The sequence below is a fragment of the Hippocampus comes genome, unplaced genomic scaffold (genome assembly GCF_001891065.2).
Source record: "Hippocampus comes isolate QL1 unplaced genomic scaffold, H_comes_QL1_v1.1 scaffold66, whole genome shotgun sequence".
NCBI classification, from domain to species: domain Eukaryota; kingdom Metazoa; phylum Chordata; class Actinopteri; order Syngnathiformes; family Syngnathidae; genus Hippocampus; species Hippocampus comes.
Genome location: NW_017805003.1, coordinates 462,488 through 477,053, shown reverse-complemented (window position 1 = coordinate 477,053; position 14,566 = coordinate 462,488). Strand labels below are relative to the sequence as shown.

The 14,566-nt window shown below is 39.8% G+C and overlaps 3 protein-coding genes across 7 annotated transcripts; 1 reads left to right on the top strand and 2 right to left on the bottom strand.

Annotated features, from left to right (window-relative positions):
- Window positions 1-713: 713 nt before the first annotated feature.
- Window positions 714-4,101, top strand: gng3 (guanine nucleotide binding protein (G protein), gamma 3). 4 transcript variants are annotated; one of them, XM_019858576.1, is made up of 3 exons: window positions 714-815; window positions 1,596-1,695; window positions 2,864-4,101. In XM_019858576.1, exons 2-3 carry the CDS (start codon window positions 1,597-1,599, stop codon window positions 2,990-2,992), a joined length of 228 nt encoding a protein of 75 aa, XP_019714135.1. In that variant the 5' UTR covers window positions 714-815; window position 1,596; the 3' UTR covers window positions 2,993-4,101. The 4 variants fall into 4 exon arrangements, with proteins under 4 accessions (XP_019714135.1, XP_019714140.1, XP_019714137.1 ...); XM_019858581.1 differs by having other exon boundaries at window positions 729-822; XM_019858578.1 differs by lacking the exon at window positions 714-815 and adding an exon at window positions 829-970.
- Window positions 4,102-6,620: 2,519 nt separating this feature from the next.
- Window positions 6,621-8,775, bottom strand: banf1 (barrier to autointegration nuclear assembly factor 1). 2 transcript variants are annotated; one of them, XM_019858998.1, is made up of 3 exons: window positions 8,655-8,775; window positions 7,359-7,518; window positions 6,621-6,994 (listed from the first exon to the last, which is right to left on the bottom strand). In XM_019858998.1, the coding sequence occupies exons 2-3, from the start codon at window positions 7,482-7,484 to the stop codon at window positions 6,848-6,850; spliced, it is 273 nt and encodes a 90-aa protein (XP_019714557.1). In that variant the 5' UTR covers window positions 7,485-7,518; window positions 8,655-8,775; the 3' UTR covers window positions 6,621-6,847. The 2 variants fall into 2 exon arrangements, with proteins under 2 accessions (XP_019714557.1, XP_019714560.1); XM_019859001.1 differs by having other exon boundaries at window positions 8,589-8,756.
- Window positions 8,776-10,036: 1,261 nt separating this feature from the next.
- prdx5 (peroxiredoxin 5) lies at window positions 10,037-12,396 on the bottom strand. Its single transcript, XM_019859007.1, has 6 exons — window positions 12,116-12,396; window positions 11,090-11,224; window positions 10,873-11,004; window positions 10,718-10,756; window positions 10,577-10,641; window positions 10,037-10,371 (listed from the first exon to the last, which is right to left on the bottom strand). Exons 1-6 carry the CDS (start codon window positions 12,209-12,211, stop codon window positions 10,266-10,268), a joined length of 573 nt encoding a protein of 190 aa, XP_019714566.1. The 5' UTR covers window positions 12,212-12,396; the 3' UTR covers window positions 10,037-10,265.
- Between the last annotated feature and the right edge of the window lie 2,170 nt (window positions 12,397-14,566).

Here is a 14,566-nt window from a genome sequence, read left to right as displayed (position 1 = left end):
TAAGCTGAATACTGTATGTCTATGGCTTACGACAGCAAAGGAAAAAACAGCTACGCTTGTAAATTCTGAGCGACATCTCGTCACGCGAAAAATGGTTTTCGCTGACAGAGACAAAACATGCTCGACATAATCAGAGCCATTCAACCCCAAAAGAAATAATACTTTTGTCTTATTTACTTTTTCATTTGTTGTGTCGACAGTGCTTGAGCTGTATGCACTATTTCGCGATGTAAAGGAGCCCCTGCCGAATTACTTTGGATATTCATGATAAAATGAATTAAATGGTATTTAGTCTTTCAGTGCATCATCAGCCAGATTTTAATTAGTTCACGTGTGTGCCGAAAATAATTGAAATAAGCCTCACAAGAAGAATTTCCTGAGGTTTAAAAAAAACAAAGTGATATTGTAAACCATTACAGTAGACTGCAGCAGTCCCCATAGCAACAGAGGAGAGGGAGGGTGTTACAGAGAGGGAAGGGGGGCAGTGATGATTCAGACCTTTTGAACTGACATCAATAAGTACATTGCATTTTCACACCGAATAACAAACATTTGAAGCCCGCAAAGACAATTTTGGTGCATGGCAGATCCAGCATGTAAGACGGGGAAATTACCCCCATTTTCCAGATTCCCCTCCACAAACATGGTCAGTTCCACCACCGGCCCCTTAAGAAAACCTCATCAATGCTGTGCCTCCCCCTCCTCCATCTGGCAGATACCACTCACTGCGGAGAGGATGAGCCTCCGGATTTTACTGTGGCGGGATTGCAGTGCACTGGACTGTTGAGAGCAGGGGAGCATCCAGGCAGTCGTCTGTAAGGGGTGGGGTCCTGCTACATTGACAGCACACACACACACACACACACGCGCGTACACACACACAATCTGACAGAGGGCCATAGAGACCCACAAAACGGGAGACAAGAGGGTGGGGGGGAAGAGATTGCACCTGAAGAGGAATATCATACGGGTAAGGAGACAAATAGGTGGATGGAGAGGGGTGAAAAGACAATAGGGGAAAGACCCACAATGGCTGGAACAGATTCACTTCACGTCTGGCATTCCTTATTAACAATCCGGCTGTTGTTACTTGCAGTCACGTTGGTATGTTTTTGAGTCATTGAGGAGGGATTGTGCAGCGGGGGTGTTAATTTCATCCTGGTGGTTATTCTTGCTTGTGGTTAAATTGTGCGGGCCAGGGTGAATGCAATTCAAGCAGTTAGCCTTGTTGCTGTAACGTATTGGATTTGAAACGGTGGGATTAATTTTAGGCACAAGGTGACTAATGTAACAGCTGCGATATGACACATTGACCGTAATGACTGAGATTTTTGAGCCGAAACAGTGGAGTTATGTGCTGTGTATTGTTTTGTTTGTGTAAGCCCTTCGTTGAGATGTGTGGTTGAGTTAAACCGATACAAGTTGCTACTATATACAGAGTTCATTTACAAATATGACAGGATCAATGAAAAGGCAACACTTCCTTGTGCATTGCGGCGATAAATCAATGCAATTCAACAGAAAAAAATGATCACAAAATTGTGGGTTTGTGTCTTCCGAAAAGCCTGACTGTCTTTTGCTATGTTTGTCTTCAGAATGAAAGGAGACACCCCAGTCAACAGCACCATGAGTGTCGGCCAGGCAAGGAAGCTGGTTGAGCAATTGAAGATCGAGGCTAGTTTCTGCAGGATAAAGGTAAAGCAACACGGAGCTCCTCACAAACCGGACGATATTAACCATAAGTAACTTTATGCATAGCACACCTTGCGTTTACAAATGAGAAGTGCACAGAATCAGAGAGAGGGCTGATATTTTGCGGCTCATGCATCCAAATAAGGTAACCAAATGATTAGAAACGTCATCAAATTGTAGTGTAGTTCAAAGCAGAATAAATCCTCCGTAACTTGTATATTGAATGTCAAGACGTCATATATGATCTAATATGGCCAGGCAGTATATACTGTATTGTATTAGTACACATGCTTTTTACACCTTCCAAGTTATACTTGACTGCAGTAAATAAATGAAAGTTTAGACAAAGTCTGCCTTTGCTGATGTTGCTCTTGAAATTCTTGTCAACAGTGTCATGTTGACACTGACATTGCTGACCTTGAAGGCCATTGTTCATGTTGGAGGGATAGGCAGATTTTTTTTTTTTGCTTTGATGCGAGCCTAAACTTCAATGTCTTGATGCTATGTAGATTTCAATCAGCAGCCTGGTAAACGCGGGATAGAATTTGATTTCCTTCTTTGCATTGAATGTACACAAACAACGAATTGAATGAATTCGTAGCAAGTGTCGTCAAACAACGGGCCCATGAGGACTACTCTGACCCTCTGCAGGTATCCAAGGCGGCCAACCAAATGATTAGAAACGTCATCAAATTGTAGTGTAGTTCAAAGCAGAATAAATCCTCCGTAACTTGTATATTGAATGTCAAGACGTCATATATGATCTAATATGGCCAGGCAGTATATACTGTATTGTATTAGTACACATGCTTTTTACACCTTCCAAGTTATACTTGACTGCAGTAAATAAATGAAAGTTTAGACAAAGTCTGCCTTTGCTGATGTTGCTCTTGAAATTCTTGTCAACAGTGTCATGTTGACACTGACATTGCTGACCTTGAAGGCCATTGTTCATGTTGGAGGGATAGGCAGATTTTTTTTTTTTTGCTTTGATGCGAGCCTAAACTTCAATGTCTTGATGCTATGTAGATTTCAATCAGCAGCCTGGTAAACGCGGGATAGAATTTGATTTCCTTCTTTGCATTGAATGTACACAAACAACGAATTGAATGAATTCGTAGCAAGTGTCGTCAAACAACGGGCCCATGAGGACTACTCTGACCCTCTGCAGGTATCCAAGGCGGCCGCTGACCTGATGGCGTACTGCGACGCCCACGCTTGCGACGACCCCCTGATCACACCCGTGCCCACTTCGGAGAACCCTTTCAGGGAGAAGAAATTCTTTTGCGCTCTGCTTTGAGCTCAATCAGGGCTTGTTTCAAAAAAAGTACAAATGGAGAGTACATGTGTACCACCGACTACGGTACTTGCATATGGTGCCTGTGTACAGTACACAGTCCAGCACAAAAGGAACTACATCGTTTAAATGATTATGAGTAAGAGCCATCAGTGAAAGTTGCCAGGTCGAAAGAAAAATAAACATATTTAAAAAACTGTCATCCACTAGAAAACATATCATTTATAAAAATGTCAATTTCACTTTGGATCAACAATACCTCAGAGGATACATTCATGTGGAAGCATTATAAATGTTTATCTGGGACGTTAGTCAGACAGACTTTTAAGAATGGCTATTGGTTCTTTAAAGACATTAGTGAGCTGTAATCAGGTCAAAAGAGGATTCGGATCACGTGTGTGTCTGTTTGCTGCTAACCAATATGTGGTATAGCGCAAAAGGTCAACTGATTTATATAAACACCGGAGTCACCAAAAACATTCAAACGTGCATCCAGACACCATCGCCACTACATTAGGTACACCCACACAAACTAATGAGCCATACACTATAATCCTAAATTGCTAACATTATAAACCATTTTCTGCATATGCCTGAATTTGTTAATCGATGTTCACGGTCCACGTTTCCCTCTGTTTTTGCTTTTGTCAGTGTTTATTGTTGTGGCTGTAAGTTGTAGCTATGTCACAGTCAGTGGATCATAATGAAGCCCGTTGCAATATTTTGCCGCGCCAATATAGCGCAACTGTCTTTTGATACAGCTCCTGTGTTACATCTGATCATTTTCTGTAGGTGTGCCTCATAAAATGGATCATGAGGGTAAATATACATTCAGAATGTTAAAACTAAATACGGTAGAGCAGTTACAATCTAGGTGCTGTGTCATTCCCATCCTTCAACAGCTTCACCAAGAAAACATCTTATAACTTGTTCGGATTATTTTAAAAAGGCAAGAATGACACATCTGACCCTTCACTGTTATTTTGGCGTCATTATTTTTGGAATCCTTGTGCGAATATTTTCAACATTTTGTATGACAGTGGCAACGTTTGACAGGAAAATCATCACCAAAGAACATGAAGCGCTGAAATAAAACCTGTAGTGAAACAGCATTCCAAACGTTTGTGGTTTCATTTGTTAAACAGCTACTGCAGTGGACATGCACAAATGCAATCATTTGCAGAAAAAATGTTTCACAGCCAAACACAGCAGCATCAGTAACAAGCGACGGTTTACATCACATGCACATACCTTTCAGAGTTCATTTGACTGAATTAAATTACATGTGATATGCAGTTTGAACCACCAAATAAATAATAATAATAAGATGAATGCTTTATAGCAAGGGTGTCAAAATGATTTTTGTCAGCGGTCGTTATGACTGTGAAGCTATATGATTGCCTTAAATAATCACATATATACAACAAAATTCATGGACAACAAGTTTTCAAATCAGAAGCCAGTAATTTATTTGTTCAACTGTTTTTGAATTTATTTTAAAAAGGGGGCATTGCGGGGACTGCACGTGGATGCAGTTTTCTACCTTTAGTAATTTGCACAGGTAGAATTGGGCGTAACGTGGCGTTGGCGCCGTTGAGAATGGAACCTAGAATGGTCCAGGCGAATTGTTGCGGTATCCTTCAATTAGGTTAAAAATCGGGGTAGTGCGAGCACATGCCAAGCTTGACATTGCGGAAACAGAAATCTACTCGTTGGGGGCGTGTGTATGACATTGACAGGTAAACTGCTTGCTTGGGAGACTTTACAGCTGGACAAGTATTTTTATGCGTTAAAAGAAAGGTGAAAAATATCACCGTCGTTATTTATTTCAGTGATGCAATCATTTTTACTGGTCTGGGCCACGTGATATCAAATTAAATAACGTGCATGTGTCTCAACTACAACCTTGGCTTAACAACAGCGACATCGGGTGGACAACTTCGTGTACTACATACACTCACAAATAAAAGGGCACGAATAAGCAAGAGCGCACATGCAAGATAATTTTGAACATTTGTTAGTCCAACATTCGGAGGGGGGGAGAATTTATAAACGGGCGGTTGTCAGCCGAGGACAATATTTAGATCGGTGTGCGCGCGCCCCTCTGTTACAGCTGAACAGCCAAAGAGCATGATGGTGCCAACATGTTTTCAAAGTAACTAGTGTGTCATGATGTTTTCGTTGTTAAGCCATGTTGTGTTCACTGCAATCATAGCTCTTACGATTACGGCCAAAACGTTCCACTTTATTTTATATGTTACTAAACAGCCAGTACTTGCCAGAAATTGCTGCAGCTTCCTCGGTGTTGCTGTTGAGCTCTTCACGGCGTCCCTGATCAGTTATCTTCTCATCAACTGGTCACTTTAGTGCGATGTTTTATCCACTGGATGACTGTCTTCAGTGTTCCGTGGTATATCAAAAGCCTTGGAAAGTAATTTGTACCTTTCTCCAAACTGTTGTCTTTGAACAAGATCCTTGTGCTGTGACTCCACACATGTCAGGAGAAGCCTACTAGAACAGCTGAATGTTATTAGATGTTAATTAGGGCAGGTGTGTGCCGATGACGACTTGTTCATTTGAAACAACCACATACCAAGTTGTGAGGGTGTGCACACTAATGCAACCTCTTTACCTCCGTTTCTTCTTCCAATCTCGAGGATTTTGTTTTCAATTTACAGGTGGGGTCCACCTGCCTTGTCTGATGGGTTAAGATTAACACTGAAATCAAACCTGTGATGAGAACGTGTTCCTTCAGTTGTGATTTTATTTGACAAACAGCCACTGCAGTGAACATGTAAAAGAATACATTCACAAGGTCCAAATTCATTAATTTCCCTTTTTCTTAATCGCATATAATAAAATAAAATTCACAGCCGGACACATAAGCGTCAGTCACATGCAGCAGGCCCTCGTGTCATAAGCTCCCTTTATGACGCAGTGTTGTTTTAGGCAACTTCAAAATAAGTACTGATAGCTTTATTATAATGGTGACAGGACATCAGCCAGTTCTTGGGACTCGATCATATATTGTGAAGGTGTAACTAATGTCGCAGTCCATTGCTTTCAAGTTCAACACATTCATCAGCATCTTATTTTGTCTACATTTTTAACCAGGCAAGTTGGAGGCTCAGACTCAAACTACTTTTGCGTTAATTATAACAGTTAATCATAAAATTCAGCCAAGTGTCAGCTTACCTTTTTTCAAATGCAGTTTACAAATGTGCTGGTACAGCCAATCTGTCAAATCTCAAATATTGGCAGTGTAACGAGAGCACGTTGATAACAGTAGTATGATGTGCTAATAGCTTCAGGTTGCTTACAAATCTATTGGTAAATAGAAAATCTAAAGCTTAGTAAGACTGCATGAACAACCAACTAATTCAGCACACTGAAGAAAGGGAGAATAGGGTGTCAGTTTTTTTCGAACAGAGGAAATTATTTTATAGCTAATTTGCCAAACTTGCGAACACAGATGTGGGCTTGTCAATAAATGCAGCAATCACCGCCCCAAAACTCGCTGAAGAGCTTGCAGGCTAACTAACAACGGTCTAGAATTACACTATTCATCAAATGGGAAGTCTAATGCCAGAAGTAAACCTGAAAAGTCTGGTAAAATAACTTAAGCAACAACTTGACTTCCAAATTTATTTCGATCATTCATGAGCTATTCATTAAAATGTGATACAGACGATGAATAATAAATGACATCATCAACAGGATGCACAATTAAAAGTTTACTTCAATAAACCTCACACGTGTGTTGCAGTGTTTGTTCGTATATATCGTGGATTTAAATCTGTCGAAGAGCTGATGGCCAGTTTGAACTACAAAAACAATATAAAAGAAACAGACGAAGCTTTATAGGAAGGCGTCGCACCATTCTTTAAGGCAGTTGAAGCAGTCACCTTGTTGTTTTGAGTTTGCGCCACAAGTGTCCTTAAGCCATTCCCGGAAAAGCTCATTGTCCTTCTTTAGCAGCAGAAACTGTCCAAGGACGACGTATGCCTGGTGAACACAGAATAGAAACGGAAACGGTTTTAAATCATTTGTGTGTGTCTCTCCCTCTCTCTTTGAATAGTTATTATTAAATTAACATGTATAGAGGTCGAAAAGAAATCCGTCATCCATCTGTCTCCTCACAAACCTCATTCTGTCTGATGGCTTTTTCAGGTAAAGATCCATTACAATATAAATAAGCACAGATCAGAGTCTATCAAACTGTTGCACACTCAAAAATTGTGGCAAAAAATAGTTATACAGATCCACAGGAACAAAAAAAGGAACTCCATCATAAGCCAAGGATCTCTCCATGACTATAGTACATACACAAGATTAAAAAATACTATGAATCAAACTGAATATGTGTTACCTTGTCAAAACCTTTCTCCTCCAGTCTTTTGCCAAGGACCTCACCAATGCCGCCAAGAGCAAACACAGGTTTTTCTCCTATTGGCTCGGTCACAAAGTCACGATGTTTCTGTGATGTTGAAGACATGGCTGCCTTGTTGAAGGTCGCAAATCAAACAAACCTACAAGACAAAGGTCACAAATACAGCTGACTTATGCTTGCTCCAACCTTTGGGTTTTACGAGTTTCGAGCTGTCACTTTGATGAATTTTTGCTTGGTGTTGCGAGCGAACTGAAAAAAAAAAAACAAAGCACCAGAGTCACAGAGCACTTTCAGCTATTTATTGAACGTGACAGTCGAACATAAAAATATAAAACGAAAACAATCGCAAGCAACCATGTGATAAGCGGCCGACCAGACTTAACTGCAGATCCACTGGGCTGCCTCCCAAAAACGCAAACCAAATGATAAATTTTAAAAATCCAATTTATTTCTGTATTATTCTCTTTATAATGTTTTGTTATGTTCGTGTATTAATATTTCATAACGCAGTACGATTACCTTTCTTTTAAAAAAATGTAAACAAAGCATTTTTTTTGTCTTTTGAAAGACAAATAAATGTGGCAGCTCTTTTTCGTTTGGATGTTTTTTTGTGCAATTGCTTAACTGTACGTTTATAATGCATAAATACATTTCCCCAAAATTGTAAATCATCAGTGTACAAATCACCGATATTGGTCGGATTGAAAGAATGAAAAAAATTCCCCATTCATTCTCAATGGCGGAGATACCAGGGGTGATTAAATCAATGACCAACATGGGCCACGTCATTATTGAACATAATTTCTCAAGTTAGCAGCTAAACGAAAAATGATACCCCTGAACACAGACACACACGCACCAAGATAGAATTGACATCACCTTTTATTTTTATTTACAATAAGCTGGACAAGTTCGTTCGCGTCTAAGATCGAGCAACAATGGGGTCGTCATCTTGAATTGCGCGCGCAATCATTTGCAACGCCGACATTAAATCACACTGGCTGAATTCAACAATATAATAGAGTTACTGGTGGGAAAAGATTAGACTATTAGCATGTTTAATGTTCAGACTTATGTTTTTACTCGATGAGTAGAAAGTCTTGTTTAAGTGAGCCTGAAACACATTAAGGCGCCATATACGATAATGTCTGAATGAGCTTCCCATGTTAGCTAAGCTGTAAACGAAGTTAAACGTGCATGTATTATGACCGTTGATGTCAAACGTCGAAAGGAGGCAGTTGAGATAAAGGTTTTTATTGGAGGCCAATATCTTACCTCCTGGGTCCGATGTCGCGTCGTAGTTTCAAATTGGCTGAGTTGTGCTTGCAACGCGCTTCTTTTTCCTGCTTGTCGTCTTCTTCGTCGTCTTTTTCTTCTTTGGTGGTAATTGGCAGTTGGCGAAATAGCTTAATTGTTCATTACCGCCGCTAACTGGACTGGAGTGGCAACAGAAAATGTGCTGAAATAAATTAATGAAAAAAACAATACTAAAAATGAAGAAAAGCAAATACAATTGCTAACTGATAATAATGTGATGATGACGACGCGAACCTCGTGAGGATAAGGACATTAGAGAATGGACAAATGATTATAATAATTCAGGTTTTGGCCGTGTCATTCGTCGAGGGAGAAAAATCTGTGCTTGATGGTTGCGCCTTTGTCGGTAACGTGTGGACAATCACTGAATTTAGGGGGGCGCAGGGTCGGCCCTAATATACTGTCGTCGCCGCGTTTTTTGTGCGTTTTTCACTGCCCCGTTTTGTTCAGCGGAAATGTTGATGCTGTTGGTGCGGCTGGAGGGATGGCTGGTGAAGCAGAGGATGAGGAGAGAGAGGAGCGTCCGCTTAAGCGCGGATGTGTTTGAAACTGAGTGGCGGTGCTTGCAATTGAAGCGGATCTAAATAGCACCTGAGAATTGAACCAAACTTAATTGTTGTCGATGGACGCTACAGCTTTTGTTTACTTTCAAACTTAGCTTGTAGCAGACGTGTGTGACGCCACGCCTGCTTTAATCATGACGTCTCCATGAACACTGGTGAAAGGAAACTTTGAATCTCTCCCTCTTTCATCCATAACCGCTTCAAACTAAAAGGTAGATGTGCAAAAATATGTTGCGATTGTATTACTGTCAATGTTGTGTTATTTCATGTTAAATGTTCTGTAAAGCGTTTTGTTACAGATGCAGATGTTGTGAAAGTGCTATTAAAATATGGACTGCATAATAATTATTATTATACATTCTTATTTGCCAATCCAGTCTCTGGAAGAAATTAATGTTGTACCACCTCTTGGTCGTGTAATGGTATCTGTTGCACTGGAGTTGAACATGTTCTATTGTTTCTTGTTGAGAGCAGTGCTTGTATTTTATTACAGTTGTCATAGTTTGGCGCCATTAGTCACCAGTGCACTTTACCAGTATTTTTCCACTCAGCCATCCTGTATGCCTACCTATTTCAGGTTTACCTGATGACTCAGTGCCTCACCAGACAGGTTACCCACGACGTGCCCATGCAAGACTCTGCAGCACTTTTCCATGGGTTGCTCTTCCAATGCTGACCCTGTCTGAGTTCGCTCCACAGTGTGCTCTCCATTTTAAGATCATGCATTTACTCATACCAATTTAACATTCACTAAAACATTTAAGTACAATGTAGAAGTCACTGTTCGGGAATTTTTATTCATGACCAAGAACAGCACAAAGCATAATTAAAGTTTGCATAATCTTCTCTGTCATATTTGTGCGCATTAATGACCGTGCGTCTCCATTTTTAAGCTAACACTCATGTAACATTTGTGGTACTCTTTGGGATATGGGAGAAGCACTGTAGCAGATTTGGACTAGTTAGTGCAACTTTTATAGTTTGGAAGACAAGTTCGAAAAGAGTCTTAAAGTTCAGACATGATAGTGGGCGCCAGGCTGCAGGTCAGCCCTGTGCCGTCTGGCTCCACATTGATCTTCTTCACAACTCCATCTTCCACCAGCATTGCATATCTGCAACACACATGAGCCACGTACTCATTTGGACTTAAATAGCAACTGAAAGAAGTGGGTATACAGTATTTTAAGTTACGGTCCAGTCTGGTGTCAAAACAATCCCATCTTTTTGTGATGGTTTCAATATTATATTTAATTTAACTAACAAAAAGAAGCTGACAAATGCAGTGTTGTTGCAAAACTAAAACAATGTGTACCTTACCTCTTCGATCTCTTGTTTCCAAGTACCTGCGCAATCTGATCACTGTCAAGTAACAAGTCCACAGCCTACAAAGTTAGAGAGAAACGTGTTGCAAATGTGGTCCCAAAAAGTTGTATTCAACAACAAGGCTGATTGGTTTACCTTTGTGAATGCTCCAGTCGGATCAGCCAGCATTCGAACCTATGGGATAAATAAATTCATTTTCGATCAATAACCACAGCTACTGATCACAGTGAAAAATAAAGGGCAGTGAGATGGGACTAAGCGCTGAAAACAATGTTTCCTCTGAAGCGGACCTTGCCATCTGCTCCATGCTCCTTTCCCCAGGCAGCCATGACAAAAGCGTCATTCACAGACACACAGGCCACCTCCTGTATGCCTTTACTCCTCAAATCTGCTGCCTGCTGCACAAAACCTGGGAGGTGAGTCTGAAAGAAAAAGCAGAGAACAGTCAAGTCTGTTGGCAAGGATTATGACAGCCAGGACATGATGACAAATTCTGTTTGTGCTTGCCTGGGAGCAGCCAGGGGTGAAAGCTCCTGGTACAGCAAAGAGGATGCCTTTCTTCCCTTTGAAGAGTTGATCCATTGCCACTTTATTTCCTGGCTCACCTTCTTGGACTTGCACTGCAGGAAGAGAGTCGCCCACCTGGGAGCACAAATAAGTAAATTTGGTTGATCGGAGCAAGCCAAATTGGAGTAGCAAAACATAATCTGTAGCAATCTGCATATAATCGTCTGTGACATGATGCATTTTATTTAAATGAATTGTATTGAAATGATTTGGGTTTTCGTCACTTCATCGAGTAAATATGACAACGTTGCGTTGTTATTCGGTGGTTCTTTTGTGTATAAAGCTTGAGAACCGCTGCTGTGGACTCGGTTCGTAATCGTGTTAGTTCTAATTGAAAGTCGCTAGAGGACGACAAAACTCAAACATAAAAGCAGCAACTCTGTTTAAAAATGGCCGAAAAGGCTTTATGAAATATCAAGACAGACATTGAGGAATTAGTGGTACAGTTTTTTTTCATTATATTTACTTGAGTGTTCAAAGTTCTTCTGACCAGGCCTGTCATAGATGCACAAAGCACAGCATAGACTGACAATTTATTAAGCGCTGATATCTGTGATTCGAGTTAAATGATTCGACGTTCTTAAAACTACTAATGTACCGTGAAACTGTTTTTTTGTGATCAATATACGACACATGACAATACAATGTTGAACAAATGTGCGTAACGTGTAATGCGATCTCTGCTCGTTAGCTGAGACGTGCAGGAGACCCCTAATGTGTGTTAAGTACGGATATACTGGTTTGAGCAACGTTTACGTCATATATTAGGTGGCTGGTGAAGAAAAACTGCAGGTAAACCCTCAACAACGGTAGTAAACAAGTGCATTGCAAGCAAATGCTGTCATGGCGACATCATTGTCATTAGCATGACGAGCTACCAAAATACAGTGTTCACACAAGTTCGTTACTGGCCAAGACGATACATTTGCCAAGTAGCAACTGTTATGTTGTTCATTTACATCTTACCTTAATCGGCATTTTGACAAACGAAGACGAGTGGATCAACCTCACACAATATTCTACGCGGGTGCGTTTAATGACAGTAGTAGCAAGGGAAAGCATTTATGCTAGCTTGCGTTTAATAAAGCTTATGTGACGACGAGGCGTGTCCAGATGAAGATTTTTGTCGAGAGGGCAGACACGCCTCCAACCTGGCTTCACACGAGAACTGGCAACTATAGCTGCACCTTTACCTTTATTCGGGCCTTGGCCAGACCCACGCTAAAACCTAATTAACTGCGCCATCTGCTACCTGGAGGCCGATGCGTGTGATGAGTACCAAAACATTCGACAACATTTGAACGCAGCAAGTTATTCTTTCAACGTAAAGATATTATGTTGTAGCAAAATGTCTTCAAAGTTTAGCTACACGAAGCATGCGATTAGCGTGTTGTGACTCTAAATGTCTGTCGTTATCCCAGACATTTAATGACCCTGATCCAAAATACAGAAACATGAATATATTTTAAAACGTAATTTATTTGTACGGGTGTTATTATCCTGAGGCTGTTGTGATTCAAATTTAAGATTTGCCACTATGTTTAAAAACAGGAAACTTGTTGGGAAGCTCGCCTGCAAAAACAAATACTTGCAATGTAGCTAACAAAAATACAATTCCTTTGAATCGATCAAGGATTACTCATCCATTTGGTAAATACGCTTTAAATACATTTTGAAAAGCTCCATGGTGCATAATGTGAAAGTTAAATTATCAGGATATTCTTGGCCCAGGTCAAAATTGACCAGGAACATACTACTGTAAATCTGCACTGAACATGGCCGGCATGTATGATGCTAAAACGGCAGTTTGTAATCACTTGTACAGTAACTGTAGTAGAAATGAGACCAATGAAATGAGGTGGGTAGTGTGTCCATTTATTTCACAGCACAAAGCACCTCAAATAATCCACTTCCTGTTTCCTCAAACTGTGGAATATATCACTTTTATTCACAGTGATTTTTAACGTGGACATGTTTAGACAAGGACATCAAAACTATTAATCTAATTTCAAAAGAAAACAAAGCCTACACATAAATGCACAACCAGCAACACACATCAAAATAAAGCAGTGTCAACAAATAGTAAATTGAGTAAAAAATAGAATTTAATCATTTAAATAGTCTGTCAAAATACAAACATTGATTTGAGCTTCTAAATAATGTTTAGTGGCTATTTCTCAGAACTGGCAATGCTAAATATTCACAGCGGCTATACAAGGAAACAAGTGTGTTTTGGTAACTTATTGTATTGCTAATTTATATTAAATGTACACAGAAACCACACATGACTTTATAATTGCAATTGCAACACTGCAAATGACTCCCATTCCATTTGACATTGGTTTCCTATGACCATCTTAACATGGACCTAAAATATACAGTAATAATATGAAGACACTCTATCTTCATGTAAAATGACATTTCTTCCACGCATCTCCAAATTTGGTTAGTAAGCAAATTAGAAGCTGTAACCAATAAAAAGGAGATCAACTTTACGGGACAATATCTTTAAAAACAGGTTTGTGGAACTGCAAAACAGTTTATGTACCCCCAAATCGTTAATATAAATGAGCAAGTCACAAATGTGAAAAAAAAAATGTCTCCACAGTTATTTGGCTTTTTGGCATACTCTTACACTTATGAAGCCTCACTACTCTGGTGGAAACTTTATTTTGATCCCTGTTAAGACAACTTTCAGAAAAAAAAGTTTCAGTTAAAAAAAAAAAAAAAGGACTTCTAATGTCCTAAATGAACAGCTTAATCTCCATCTCACAAATTATTTAGTGTATAAATCCAATTCATTGTCATTAACACCTTAAAAATCAGATAAAGGAACACGGGGAAAAAAAATATTTTGTTAATATTCGATACACCATAAGCAGCACAAATACTGTACATTTTGTAAAGAAGAAATTGTCACATTGCTGGCTTCGTCACCTTCCACTATAAATTGCATGTTGCTAGTTATATTACTGTAACTGTACATGGCTGAAGGATTAATGGCACTTTGGCCAATATACATACATACATACATGGGTTTCAGGAGAATCAGATTTGGACAGCAGATGCATTGAATGTGAACCTCATGACGACAGTCACTTATTTTGGAAGTCTACCATACAAAAAAAAAAATAATAATAATTAAAATCGGGTAGGGATTAAGGGATGTAGTCAAAACATGGGTTCAAAACACAATGTTGCATATGTTGCATTTCTAGTTGCCCTGAGCCCATTACAGGCGCTTTACAAGTTAAAGACACGGACAAACACAAAGTAGACCACACATTGAAACAACCGATTACTGGTACTTTGCAATGCACTTCCTCGCTGCACAAAACGTACCAAATCTTACAGCACACGGATGGAACGAGTCAGACCAGTTTTCAGAGCAGCATGGCTGAGGTCCAGAACACATAT